General features: G+C 35.3%; 1 protein-coding gene across 1 annotated transcript in view; it reads left to right on the top strand.

The window, feature by feature from the left end:
* MICU3 (mitochondrial calcium uptake family, member 3) overlaps positions 1–15,150 on the top strand; it is a gene marked incomplete at its 5' end in the record, with an annotated part of 39,184 nt that extends 24,034 nt beyond the window's left edge. Inside the window, 5 exons of the mRNA XM_010190625.1 lie at positions 744–915; positions 4,857–4,965; positions 5,940–6,097; positions 9,081–9,155; positions 14,500–15,150. Coding sequence (XP_010188927.1) covers positions 744–915; positions 4,857–4,965; positions 5,940–6,097; positions 9,081–9,149 — 508 coding nt within the window. The remainder of the gene's footprint in view (positions 1–743; positions 916–4,856; positions 4,966–5,939; positions 6,098–9,080; positions 9,156–14,499) is intronic.
* Between the last annotated feature and the right edge of the window lie 279 nt (positions 15,151–15,429).

The raw sequence follows: 15,429 nt of genomic DNA, 5'->3' as shown, positions 1-15,429 counted from the left end.
TTGCAGACAATGTCTACAGCATGGGAACTCTTGGGAACCTGAGGGCTATGTTACAGGTCGTGAATGACAGTAGGATGAACATGAGCTCCCAGTGCAGTACTGTGACCAGAGAGCTAATTTCATCCTTGGTTGTATAACTGGGACATCAAGCAGAATCAGGGAAGTTTTATTTCCTTTTTGTATGTAGCTAGTTTTATACTTTCTCAAGTTTTGGTGTCCAGAACAGACTAAATATGTTGTTAAGTTGTGAAGAGTTTATAGAAATATAAGAATAGTGAAGTGTTAAAAAAAAGTTTAGATTGAAAGGCTGCACGAGATGATCATACTTGGCTTGTTAAAAAGAGAAAGGTAAGGTTTAATCACAATCTGTAAGTAACTGTATGGGGAATAAATTTTAGGAATTAATTTAGTACCATGATGGATTTTCAGTCTAGCATATAAAAATAAAGATTAGTGACCCATTGAAAGAGAAAATTAAGCAAACATGAACTAGAAGTAAATTAGAAATGTAATTATTAAGTCATTTTAATCCTTACTAAAACACTTCGTCTTTGGGTTAAGATTGTTGCATTGATTAGAAAATATGTCAACATAGATAAGGGATTTATCAAATTTACTATCAGTGCTGCAAAAAAGGAACTAATCTGTATAATGCTATTTGTGTTTATGTTCTATGAGTCTTTCAAGGACATGAATAGTAGAAATATAAAGTATTACTCTTCATATTTATATTTGTGCTTTAGATTTATGGATAACCTACAAACTGAGGTTCTAGAAATAGAATTCCTTTCCTACTCTAACGGGATGAACACCATCAGTGAGGAAGACTTTGCTCATATTCTTTTGAGGTACACAAATGTGGAAAATACATCAAGTTACCTGGAAAACATGCGCTGCAGGATTCCTGAAGAAAAGGTAGGTGTTTATATAGGGCAGCAGAGAGCCACAGCATCTAGTCCCAATGTCATCAAGATGAAAACGTAGTCTTGTTGGACTCAATGAGATTCTGTCACTGAATTAATTAGCACCATAATTTTATCCTCATCATAAGCTATGTCTCATGTTTTTCAGATTACTTGCTGAATAAAAAGTAGAAAACAGCATAGAATTATGTTCCACAGGCTTTAGCTAGTAATATTTTTGAACTTTAGATAACAAAGCTTTATATTACATGAAAATTCAGTTTAAACAGCAAAGAATACAAGACTTGGAAAAAAAAAAATCTAGCAATGAGGCATTAAAAAACCTACTCTTTTTGCACTGCCACTGGAATAGCACCTCTTCAGAAATAACATTGGCATCCTTTATCTAGTTGTTTTATAGTCTTAATAATGGATCACTTGTATATAATTATCAATGGGTATGTGGTTCTTATTAATGGCTGAAGAGAGAAAAGTTAATAAAAACAATAAAGGTCATGAGGTAGATAGTACTTCATTTGTTTAACAACAAGTGTGTCGTCAGAAGTGTACCTGAGAGAAATGTAGTGGCAACTATGCATCAATAGTAATCAATAGGTTAATGTTAGAAGTAGCCCTTCAAATATAGGATGGTTTGGATGTATTCAATCTGTTTGTGTTAACAGAAGATCAGATTAATCTGTCCTAGAAATCTAACTCTTCAATAGCTATATATTTTAATAGCATTGACAGCAGAGCTTGTGAAGAAAAGTAAGTTGGTTTGGACAGGGTTTTGGTTTTGGGTTTTTTTGAGAAATTACAGAGTAAGATCAGTCAGCTGACCTGATAGAAACACACTCCCAAAAATCAACAGTTTTCTGTTCAAATGTCTGGATTATCTGATTCTTCCTGTGGTTGTACAGCAATTAGGTCCACTGAGAGATAACTATAGCTGGGGAGTAGAAAGGGAAAGCAGGGCTGTCTGGTACACCAGATTAGGTGCAAGATGAAGCATTAAGATTGGAATCACAGTTCCCACTCACTGACCCTTTCTGAGTTCCCGACCTAGCTGCTGAGGCACTCAGTTATAACTACTCTAAAAGGTCTGCACAGCTTTCAATATTCAAAGCTAAGACAGTACAACAGAAATAGTATAAAGCTTTTCTTGCATGGTTCCCAAATGTTTTTTGTTTGGGCTGAAATAAAGATTTCCATATATATTGAAATATGAAAAGAAAAAAAATCACTTCAGCTCTTATAACAACAGTGATAGAAGTATCTCTTTTGTGTTCTTTGGTTTTTTTCCCCTGAGAGGAAATAAATATGTATGATTTCAGATTATTTCAGCAGAAATTGTAGAACTCTTAAATGAAGCCAGATATTTTCCTCATTGCTAAAATACTGTTGAGTATGTACAGTTTAGCCATGGACTGGCGGTGTGGCTCCTTTATCTCCCTGCTTTGTCTCCAGTGTCAACTCATGGCAGCAGTTTTCATCACTGCTGGAAACATAAAAACTGCAAAAAGGCTTGTTTGTAGACCAGTGGTTCTCAGCCTTTCCTATGCAAGAGCTGCTTTCCATCTAGGCTGATCATCTTCTGTCTAGTTATATGCAGAGAGGCAGGATTTTTGCAGTAGCCTGACCTCTGACAGTATCTTCCACATTCAGAACTTTTACAGACAATTTGGTGCAAATTAAGGATTTTTTATAATCATAGCGAACCTAAAAATGTCAGCTCAAAATTTTGATGGCCATTTTCTATTATTGCTATTTTGCTATAGTACCTGAGGTTTGTAGTTGGGGACTGAAGTCTCACTGATCTAGGTATTTCACAAATATGTGACAAAATTATTCTGGTCCCAGAGAGTTTTCAGTCTAAACAGAGTGCAAGAAACAGAACATGGACATAAACTATTAGATGTCAAATGCAACAGAACAAGAAGACAATATTGGTTAGTATTATTAAATTAAGCTTTTAAGATAAAAAAATTAAAGAAGAATAAGGAGACAGTTATGCTTGTGTCTATGAGAGTTTCCTCCCAATTGCAAAGGATGGAACAGAGAACAAATCACAGAATCACTGAAAGTTAGGAGTTGGAAGGGACCTCGAACTTGCTGAGAAAAGCAAGGATGGAGCCAGGCTCTTCTCGGTGACAAACAATGATAGGGCAAGGGGTAATGGACACAAGCTGGAACACAGGAGGTTCCACTTAAATTTGAGAAGAAACTTCTTCTCAGTGAGGGTAACAGAGCACTGGAACAGGCTGCCCAGAGAGGTTGTGGAGTCTCCTTCTCTGGAGACATTCAAAACCCGCCTGGACGCCTTCCTGTGCAACCTCATCTAGGTGTTCCTGCTCCGGCAGGGGGATTGGACTAGATGATCTTTGGAGGTCCCTTCCAATCCCTAACGTTCTGTGATTCTGTGATTCATGATGGAGATGGGTCAAGCTTTCTAATCAAACAATTTATAAATCTTAGCTAGAACTTAGGATCACTTAAGGAGCAGTTTACATCTCAAGTAGGTAGGGGCCTACTGAAGTCTTTAATTTTAACAATATTATGTTGCTCTCCACATTTACCACAGTGCTTACTGTCTCACATGGGTTTACACCCAACCTCTGTCACAAACCTACTTCAGTATGGTTCCACCATACCATTATAACTACATATATCTCTGAGGAGAGATGTAGGTCAAGATTTTAGTTTGAACAGAAAGGTTCACAGGTCTTTCTATTGTCTTCAGCTTTACTTTCAGAGAGAAGTAGTTAAATAGGATAAAAGCAGACAGAAGAATAGCCAGGAATTATAGTTTGGTTTGTGTGCTATAAAGGTACATTATGTCCTCTATGTATTGCTTTCTAATTAAAAAATCAAGAATTTAAGAAGGAATTTGTCTTACCACTTCAGGATTTCTATAAAACATGTCTTTAAACATATGCACTGCTGATTTGCAACCTACTGATGCTACAGGTGCTAAAGTCAATAGTGTTAAGTAGTAAAGTCAAGTAAGGTAACAACAAAAAGGAGGCCAGGGAGGTCAAGGTTTGACGAATGCCATCTTATATTTAGAATATCTGACAAACCATGGAGAATGAGATGTAGGCAATGGTCCTAATTCAAAGTTTCTGTTTAAGGTCTCTTTCAAAATTGATTTGGAGATAGTTTATCAGGTCTTTGGATTTGTAGCTAAGATGAAAGAAAAACAGAACAAATATCTTAAGGAAAGAAGGAAAATTAAGCTCTTTTAACAACTACACTTTCAGAGAAGCTTTCACAGAAGATATTCTGAAGTCTGGTCAAAATGCAAAAGTTTATTTAAAAAGCTGGACAAACTGTGCAATACTTGATACTTGGAGCATCAGAACCTTAGGTGTCTAAATCTGGACATGTGAAAACTTCGCCTTAAAGTACAGAGCTTAAGTTAGAACCAGGTTGGACAGGGCTTTGGGCAACATGGTCTAGTGGCAGGGGGGGTTAGACTGGATGATCTTTAAGGTCGCTTCCAACCCAAACCATTCTATGATTCTATGAATTTATTAATTAATTCAGTGTATTTATGTGAGCGTGCACACACACACACACACACACACACACAAAAGTGGTTTTCAGTAGTAAAAATATTCTAATATTCATTCAAACCTAGACTCTTATTCTCAGTATTAACTGCTGTATTGTAATAATCCTGGAATTCTTGATTTCCTTAAGCAATGGAACAATATTGTTGACTCCTTTTTGGGTGAGCAATGCTATCTGTTGCAGTGGCAAAGAGGAAAGACATCTTGCATTCCTCAGGAGACTCCAGTTCTTTATTGACTGTCATTGCAAATGTCTGTTTTTTCCAATGGATGTAATATCTACTCTTAAATGAAGTAGACATACGTAACTGCAAGGTTTATTTATTCAGTTGTCATCATTACTGATAATTCTTATGTTGCATATTTTTCTTCTGGATTTTAGGGTATCACATTTGATGAGTTTAGATCATTTTTCCAGTTCTTGAACAACCTAGAAGACTTTACAATTGCAATGCAAATGTATAATTTTGCAAGTCGTTCCATAGGTCAAGGTAAGTATTTATATTTTTATAGAAGTCTGTAGGTAAGGATACAGAACTGTTGACAAAATACAAAAATGTTTTGTAATTCCTTGTTTGTAGTCTTAATGTTTCAGGTAAAAGTCTAAAAAGGCTAGGACCCCAGCTTTGAGAGGAGAAAGCTCCATCATATCATAAGAGATATGATAAAGCTTTACAAAGTCATATAAGTGGTGGATAAGCTGAATGCAGAATAGTTGGTCACCAAATCCTACAGTACAAGAGTTAAGAGGCACTTGATGACACCATAAGAGATCAGTTTAAAGCAAACAAAAGCATTTCTTTACACAGTGGGCATCTGGAATCTGACCTTCTACAAAGGTTATAGAAGGAAACAGTGTCAGAAGATGGATTAGACAGATTTTTGAACAAATCAGTAAGCGGGTACTGAAAGAAGTAGGCAGGTATGTGCTGACTAAAATCCTCAATACAACAGTTGAGTTGCTTGGGCAGTGCAGGGTGAACAGTATGTGAAGCAGTCAGACTTGTGTGCTGTCCTCAAGTAGCATTTTCATGGCTCTGATACAGTAACACCAGCATAGTCCTACGTTGTGTGGCCTTACCAAAGGAGTATACTGTTTTCTGTTTGCTCTATTCCTTAGGTTCTGTTTCATGTCAATTAAGTAGAAGCCATCAGTATATATGTGACATAGGTTTAATTATAATAGTATTATCTAATTTTGTTATCACACATATTGTATAGTATATGATCTGTTATCTTTTGTGTAAAATAATTGATACCAATCAAGCAATATCATTTTATATCAGTTGAGAACTACTTGGTTCAGAACTGGGAAATTCAATCCTAATTTTCACATTTGCTTATTTTTTCAGTGTTCAAATGTGAAAACTCAAGTTAAGTTTACTTGTAGTTCATAATACAATGTCCACAAAGTAGGATTAAATAAATGTATTTAATTTTTTCTTCTGATGTTCTCTTTATGCAGATGAATTCAAACGTGCTGTGTATGTAGCTACAGGTGTCAAGCTTTCGCCACATTTGGTGAACACAGTGTTCAAGATTTTTGATGTCGACAGAGATGACCAGTTGAGTTACAAAGAATTTATCGGCATTATGAAAGACAGACTCAATAGAGGGTTTAGGGTAAGGATGCTAATTTTTGTTGTTACCTTACTTGACTTTACTACTTAACACTATTGACTTTAGCACCTGTAGCATCAGTAGGTTGCAAATCAGCAGTGCATATGTTTAAAGACATGTTTTATAGAAATCCTGAAGTGGTAAGACAAATTCCTTCTTAAATTCTTGATTTTTTAATTAGAAAGCAATACATAGAGGACATAATGTACCTTTATAGCACACAAACCAAACTGGAATTGAGGAATCCTCTGCATACTGTCATTTCTTCTGTATTGTGTGACTGGTAGATTGGCATTAAGAATTTTAACAAGGGTAGCAATTATGTCTAGGTTGCTTGCAGGGAAAAGGGAGTTTGTCTCTCTCAAACTTGGGTGGTTTAGTTAAAGGTCAACCATTGGCTCTTCTAAAACACTATTTAAAATACCAAGTGTTGATAATCACTGTTGGAAAGAGTTGCAGTGAAAGGTATTTTTAATTTTCAAATAAAGTATTAGTGAAGTGGTGCTGAACAATGCTCTATTCTGGTTCAGAGCTGCTTTTGACAATTTAACCCTGTATCTAATATGTTAAATTACAAACTAGAGGGCAGGAAATTACTTGCAGAAAATTTTCATAGGGAACAAGCTTGTCAATCATACTTTGCCTTTTAGGTGAATGTATAGGCCCTGCTGCCCTCTTCAGGATCTGTGTAGTACAGGGGAATTTTATAGTAGCAGAAAAATTTTTAATTAGATCAATAAAAAGTCACATTTTTAGTATGATCAATAAAAGTCACATTTTTTGTCTTCATATGACAGGTGTTAACATTTTTAACTAAATGTAAAATGCTGTTCTTACTGACAACCAAATCCCTTAGACATAAATCTTAAACTGTATTACAGTTCCTAAATTCACATTTCAGTATGTTACTTCTGTAATGGAATTTTAGTCATTTTTAGTTAGCTTCTTAAATATAATTTTAGAATTTTCTGTGAAGTGTTGTTCAGTCTAATAGTTTCCTTGTTGCTTTTGTAATTCTATGATTGAATGTAAAACATGGATAACAGCCACTGCATTTGTACAAAACTTATTTCTTTGTTGGTCCTCAATTCCTTTTATTATGGTGTGGGAATGATGATTGTTTCATAACCGTTTCAAGATGTTCAGCTATATGTTTTGTTTACGAACTGTAAGTGTGCAGTGTATGTTAATTTAACGAGAAAACAGTCTGCTTACTAAGTAATTCTTGTATTACATGTTTCTATTTCACAAAATGCATGACAGAAATCACATCTAATCTTTAAGAATCTATATCATCCAGCAGTATTCAGCCTTATGCATGTATCTTTCTTTTGCCTAGGGCACTATAAAATATTCCAGTGAACTAAAAGAACTATAAATAGCCAAGGATGTTCAGAAGAATAGCACCATTTTTCATAAATGATATATTTAATTTTAAATAATATCTCCTGAATTGCACAGGCGATGATCATGATTAGGTCCTATAATTCAGTTATACTCAGATGCCTACTTGCAGACTTGTTAGACTATTCAGAAAAGTGCATTCTCTTCACTAATCAGTATAATTCCAAGACAACTACAATACCAAACTTAGGGATTACAATTTCCAGTGGGTTTTCATAAATGTCACACAAACCCAATTTTTCCAAGAGTGGGTACTAGTAAAGACTCTGCAGAAATTTGCTTTTTCATTTAATAATCTTGATTTAGAATGAAAAGAAGAAAGCACATAAGAATCTTTTGACCAGAACAAATTGACAGAAAATATCATTAGTTGCTTGCTATTGTTTGTACATTAAAAGTTACACAGAACAAGTAGCAGTTTACCCTCTTGCTACTACAATGTAGAGAGCTGAAATGTTGTTGTGTGCTAAATCAGAACTAACAAATCACTAATATTTTCTTTGTTAATAACTGTGTTTTGAATCCATATTAATATTTGGTCAGTTTCATTATATAGATAAAAGAACATTATAGCTTCATCTTACGCCATATCTTGTAGCAACATGGAAATTTTTGCCATGAGAAATTTGAACTCGTTTAGTAAAGTGTAAATGCATGATTATAATGTTAAGTATCCTACAATTAATGTCTGCCCAAATTAATATAGTCTCTTGATTATCAGTCTAGAAACATCCAAAAATAACAGTTTAAAATAGGCCTATGATTTTAAATACAATTTTACAATTAACATCTTATACACAGTATTTTAACTTTTTAAAAAGTTGTTTTATTAAAATACTTGCCCAGAAGAATCTTGAGGGCATCACAGAGCTTGGTACCAGGACCAGGTATTTTAGAAAAGAACATTTTGTAGTTATAGAGTCTCACTTAAGCAAACATTTTTGAGAGCAAAGAGTTACACGAGTCCAGTGAAACTGAAAGGTCAGTCAGTACCTACCAGCTTCATCCTGTTTAAAAGCTTAGCCATAAACTTGAGGAAGGTCAGGGACTACCCCTTGTAGGAACGTAATAAGTATTAATTTTAACATATATTTTAGGTATATTTTTACAAAAGTAAGTATCTTAACGAATTTGTCAAATGAAATGTCTCTCTTTCTGGAATATAGTACTATAATGCGAAACCTTATTTTGTTTTAATAGTTTGAAACAAACTGATATATTAAGCTGCCATCAAGTGGTCAGTCAGAATATTGCCATAAACTTATTAAAATGTGCAGACATGAAAAGCTTTATTATTGTTTGCTGTTTGGTTTAAAATAGTTATTTCCTTTTTAAAAAATTCAAAAATATATAAGAAGATTCTCTTTCCTTTATAAATTCCATTTTTTAAACTGAAAGTTTTGGAACTTAATGACTAAATGATAAACATGTTACCTAGCACATACTATACTGTATTTTCTAGCTATTCGTCACTTAAAGCCATTTTTTTTTGTATTTTCATGATACTGTTGTCTTATGCTTACTTCTGGCTGCCTTCACATGTTGTCTGCATCTGCGCACTTCTCAATCTTCTGCTCCACAGGGCTACAAACCTATACAGAGGTATACTACTTTCAAATCCTGCGTGAGGAAGGAACTCTATAGCAGATAAATGACGGTATGTGTTAGCCGCCCAGTCTGAGTGAGCTGGCATGCTTGCAGGAATAGCTGGATGTTAAACTGTCACTGCTTCATTTCCTGTTCCGAAATTCAGGAATAGGTTATCTGACTGTAAGCAATGTAGTGCTCAAAGTGTCGCATTGTGTTTTTGACTGAAGCAATAGAAATTTATTCTGGACTTGGCAATGACTGAGTTGCACTGTTACTGTTTTGTAAGCCAGCTGTGATTTTGTACTATGTTTGAAATAAGGAAAAGTATTTCATAGTTTCTGTTGCTGTTTTCTGTCTGTCCTGTGACTGCATTTCAAGTAATTTCTCAGGTACCTATAGCTGATGTGTATTTACCAGTTAAGATTGTAGAGGCAGATTTTTCTTCCTTAGACTGTTAGTAACTTGATTCTACTTTGATTTATACAGTTACACTTTTGAAAACAATAATGTGTTTTTGACACCATTAATGCTATACTCGCAATTTTCAAAAATTGGCACTGTGCCCACATATGACCACCGTGGCTGCTTCTGCATAGCCACTACGTGAATAATCCTTCTTACAATGAGATTGTACTGTGGGTTTCAGTGTAAAAACTGGGGTGTGCGTAGCCTGTAGCTATATTGTGAAACTGTTTGTCACACAGTGAGCATGGCAGAAATATGCTAATAGATATTTCTCTTCTTATATGAAGCAAGAGTTCGCATCTTTGCAATTTGAGTTCTTGGTGCCAGCCCTTTCTTTGTGTCTATATTTATGGACTTTGCGTTAGTTGCTGCAAAGGCTGTTAACAGCTAATGTATGTCCCAGATGTATTATTTTGCAGTGAGGAGGAGCAGAGAGATCTACACGATGACAAACAAGGCCCCGTAGCCAGTGGTCTGGCATGAGTGGACCCCATGGAGTAGCCAGCACATCTTGTGCTCCTGAGCCAGGAGGGTTCGATTTGTCATTCCTCCTCTATTTTTAATTCTGAGGGACAATATTAAGCTGAGACTTTTTGTCAAATAACAGTCTTCAGATGCCTCGATATCTCAATGCCTCAGCATATTGGCATCTGACCTTCTGAATACTCCCTTTTCCTATCATACACCTCTCTGAACACTTGTATTCCAGTGAGTATGCTGGGCAGCTGGTTTAAATCTTTCTTCCCTAACTCTTAAACAGAATGACAGGAAAGGAATGTGGGTACACTATGCAGAAGTTTCTTGGATCCTGTTTATTTGAGGTATGGTTGGCTTCTAGCACAGTTGAAAACATAAGTCTGTAAGGATGAGAAGTGGGGTCTGTTTACTGAGACTGGTAGCCCACCAGTTTATCGGTCCCACTGATGTTTTTCTTTTGTAGAACCTTATGCAAGATTGGTAAGGTAGAGGGAATATATCTAAACAATTGACCTGTTCCCATGGCACAGCATGTCATATATGCCAAATTGTGTTCTTTGGGACTCTTCATACCATTTCTTTTCAGTGAACTGTAACATCTTTTGAACAGGCTGTACTGTAGGAGTACTTTGTCTTTCTGTCCCTACTAATTCTGCCACAGCCTACATTGTAATTGCATATCAAGTATTGCTTAAACTGGAAATTTTTCAAGACAGGGAACAGTTTTTACAGGAAATCAGGCAAAATGTTACAGATTCATGATGCTTTCCTAATGATTTCAGTGAAGGATGTATGACCAACTGGAACAAAGTGCAGTGTGACACAGAAGAACCAGTGTCTAATAATCAAGGCAAATAAAATTAGCTTGCTGACAAAAAGAGAGACTGTGGTCAAAGCATCCAGTTTATATACTGGGAGACCTTGGCAGAGATCTGAACTCAGGCAATAAATTAATTCATTCAACTGTTAAGATGGAGTAAACTGGAAAATAAAAATACACTGGGGATTTCTAAAGGGAGATTTTTGTTTACTCTGTATGAAGTTATTCTCAAAAAAAAATTAAAGTTGAGTAATGATATGTCTCCAGTACTTACTGGGAGACAATACAAAAGAAACGAGGCTAGTTCTCAGTGCAGACTTGTCTACAGGCAGCATCACTGACACAGTGTAGAGGTTGCTGGTTATTTACCCTCCTCTTCTTCCCACCTGGAGCTCCTGAATGCTATAACAAGAATGCTTCTGGTACCTAAGCTTGTGTAGGACTGTATCAGATATGTTACCTGTGCAATGAAGGATGCAGTGTATGCCTCATGTATATAAAAACCCCTCTTCCCTGCAGACACATTAGTCAGCTCCTGCTTTTCACTTGAGCTCCTTGTCTCTTGTGGTGAATTACAGTGACATTTCCAGTTAGCTCTTCTGACTTCCTTTTTGTGCTAAACATTACATACCTTACTATATTTCTTCAGATTTGTTGTAGACATTTATTAAAGTTTGTTGCGAGTGTCAGTTAATGGAAATGGAAACTTCAGCCAAAACATATGTGAAGTGATTTGAAGTTAGTTACCGTGGAGAACAGAATTACTTCTGTCTGTGCCATACAGTATGAAGAGAAGATTTACATAATTCTGAAAATAATTACTGTTATTTACAATAATTATAATTCAGTTATAATTATATATTATAATTGAAATATTCAGTATACAAACTGAAAAGATAATAAAGCAATCATTGGAGATTTGAAATTGAACTATTTCAGTTGGGTAATTACACTTCAGTGTGATGTACAAAAAACCACAAATGCATGTGAAATACAAAAATCTGCAATTACATCTCAAATTTAGGTGCAATACAGCTTAATTTCACTTTGCTGCAAATATAAACATACAGATCATTGTCTGTGCTTTGACATACTTTCTGTGGTAAATGTAGAACTCTGATGAAAGAGATTAAGATACCTGGCATATGTACCATGGATTATATCATACTATGGACGCGCACCCTGAAAAGGGATAAACAGCACATTGTGCCGCATCTCTAAATTGCACTAATGCAATTTACTTCACAGCGTAAAAAATACTACACCCTTCTAAGAAATAATGCAAGTCTCTTCTGGGGAAACAACTGTAGAAGCTCTGTGTGGTCCCAGCAGCTGGCAGTGTTCTTGGAGCACTTGTCTTTCTGCATGGCTCTCCCTGCAGGGCACACAACCCAACTTGGCATTGGCAACTACTCCTTGGTGTCTACTGCAGGGAGAACAGAAAAATCTCAGTAGTAGGGAGCTGCCAAACAGAGCTGAGAGGAGAGCTGAGAGGAGAGCTCTACCCTGAATGCCTTACAGAAGGGTTATCTAGGAAATTTCTACCAAAACTCTTTCTCAATTAATTTCCAAACAGTGATGCTGGAGGCCAACTTCAGGAGGGATTCAAGTCCATCTGAAAGTGCTGTTTGCTAAACTTTTTGTGTGCTCAGAACCAGTAATAGATACTGAAGCTATAATTCCTATCTTGTTCACTTCTAAAGAATTGAAAATAAATATTATGTCACGATTATAAATCTAGAAAATCAGTTGTAAGTCCCAGTAACTTCCTGAAAATCTTACAATTTTTGCAATAAAGAAACTCTTTTCTAGATGTTCTGAATTTTCTGGGGCTTCTAAATTTCTGATTAAAGGTTTTTAGGAAGTAATAATTAAAAGCTACAAAAACAAGTCTTGGGACTGATTGGGAAAGGAAAGTTCATTTTGAGAAAGACATGAAAGACTCAAGCATGGATTCAGAAACTCATTGCTAGTCATGTTTAAAAAATAAATTGCTGTCTTCTATAAATAAGTCGTTCAGTCAAGCAACATTAAGATGTGTCATGTAATTAATATTTTGAAAGCTTCTGATTTCCATACTTTCCTGATATACAGCAGTGGAATACATCTATCAGAAGAGAGATCTTTAAAAAAAAAAAAGAAGAGACTGTGCCTTACCTCTTCCCTAGAACAAATACAGCAGAAAGTGTGCAATAGGCATGCCTTGCTGACTCATTCCACAAAAGTAACTGGAAATTACAGAACCCAGACTTTTGATCCTAAAACTGACTAGAATCTTAAAAACATACCTGGGTAGAGTGGGAGGAAAATGTTCCACTGAAATGTGAAAGCACTGCAGAGTATGTGGACAAAATGTTCTTTCTGTGGATTTGATACACTGAGAGTAGACACAGCAGCAATGCAGACATTAGAAATAAGTAGCTGAACAGTTAATGTACTTCAGTGTTTCTTTTACTGATTTTCATGAACATTTCTGTCAACTTGGTTCATAAAATAAAAAATAAATATAGATCTCAAAGCACTGTTTAATCAGCCAAGGTGCTTTTCTTAAATAATGCAATGCAAGTAATGTATTTTTTTCATAAGATTGACCATAAATCTCAACTACATTATGCATTAATGTAAGTATTGTTTCTAATGTTTCATTTAAAGTCTGGATTATATACTGCCATGGATTGGATTGTTTTCTGAACATTTACAACTTCTGCATAATGCTCTATGCTTTTGAATTATAAAAGATGAGTAATAAGAATAAATGAAGTGTTGGCTTCCCTCTCTTATTTTTGGGTTCAATGTACTGCAATGTCACAATACTTTTAACTTCTTCACTCAGTTAAAACAAAACAAGCTATCAGACAATTTCTCACCTTGACACTGTAACCATTTACTTCCAGATACTGGACTTAGTTTCTAAGTGGATTACAATTTAAATTCACTTGTAAATGCTTCTGAATTATCTACAATTACAATTCCTGATCCTTATTTAGCCTCTTTCCCCAGCTGATTTAATACTTAGCCCCTCTTCATCTTTCTGTACATCCTATCAAAATAGGCTTGTGAAGTTATGAATAGCAGAAGAAAATAATGAGATCCAGTGACAACTAGAGACAGTACAGAGTCTAGTGCATCTCCCAGGCCAGCCTTTGGGTGATACTCCTCCCCATTCAGTGGGCGCTTAGTAACCTCAGGGAACTACAATGCAGCTTAGGATTAAGGTAACCTAGAGTAAAGAAACTTTCATATCATCGGCCTAGTTTGTATTTGGCTCTTGCTTTTTATTTGGTGTTAGAAGTGAATTTCTTAGTACAGTGTTGACATGAGGAAGCAAGAAACAAAAGTAGAGAGAGAGCAGGACATACCTGAATAGAGAGGAAATCCTTTCTACAGCTTTTAATAAGCATAGGCTATTTGTGGAATGCTAACTGTGTGCTGTGAGGTGAGGATGCATTCTGAATACTTAACCCGTGTATGGACTTATAACCCTTATTTTACAGAAGTACTTCTGAGCCATAGAAGTATCTGATCTTTTATTATTTTAATATTTAAAAATATATCTAGTTTGTACGAGTGTGAGTCAAATTTAATGTAATACTAAGGAATTTAGTGACCGATACATTTTTCTAATGGTATGTTTTTCACTTTTTCACAGGAGACTCCAAAGTATGGTTGGAAGGAGTATTATTCTTGTGTGATGACTGTAACCAGTGAACATCTCAGAGATCTATGGAAGCAATTTCGAAGACGAGATATGCTGAGATAAAGGAAGAGAGAAAGGTTATCTGCACTGTCTAGAATTATTTATTCCTATGAATTCTTAATGAAGAACAAACTGACCGAGGTGAATTGTGAATCTTCCAGCTGCAGTAGAAAACACAGGACTTCTTTTCCACCTAATGTAGTGATCGTCAACTCTGACAACCGCTTTTAAGTATGTATTTTATTTAAACAACAAACTATCACCCGATTGACAGAAGTATTTTTTAAGAATACATTTTGAATATTATTTTTTATCATTTTGAGATATGTTTGTCATTTAAAAGAAAACAAAAATAAGTTTTACACCTGGGAAAAGGTTCTGGCAATGAAGAGAAACTGCCTCACATCAACTAAGACTGTGAATTTGCTTTCAGAAGAGCACTATTAAAAGTTTATGCTGGACTGGGAATGAGAATACGCTAAGCAGCATAACAATTATGTACAAGTTGAATGTACAAATTAAACTCTTAAAAGCTAACAAAGGTGTTACTTTAAAGAGAGTAAAGCTGTCACGGTTATAATGTGAATGATAGGTATTTACCTAGGAAAGGTACTGTATGGACTCTAATGTTCAGATTCTCCAAGTCTTACTATTATGTTTATTAACTTATCCTTTATAAAAATGGTTCAGATTTTAAGATGTCTTTTGAGCAGTGTGTTGAAGAAAAGAATGTTCAAATTCATGTTAAGTAACACACACTTTGTATTATTTATTATGACTTTTATTGCCATATATGTAAATTCACTGATATATTTCTGGTAGAGTAAAACTTCATGTGTTTCTTGTGAATAGTGCACTTTTATATGAAGTAAGATGTGGCAT

This window comes from Mesitornis unicolor, unplaced genomic scaffold (genome assembly GCF_000695765.1).
Source record: "Mesitornis unicolor isolate BGI_N332 unplaced genomic scaffold, ASM69576v1 scaffold37948, whole genome shotgun sequence".
Classification (NCBI taxonomy): Eukaryota; Metazoa; Chordata; class Aves; order Mesitornithiformes; family Mesitornithidae; genus Mesitornis; species Mesitornis unicolor.
This window is presented reverse-complemented; position numbering and strand designations above follow the sequence as displayed.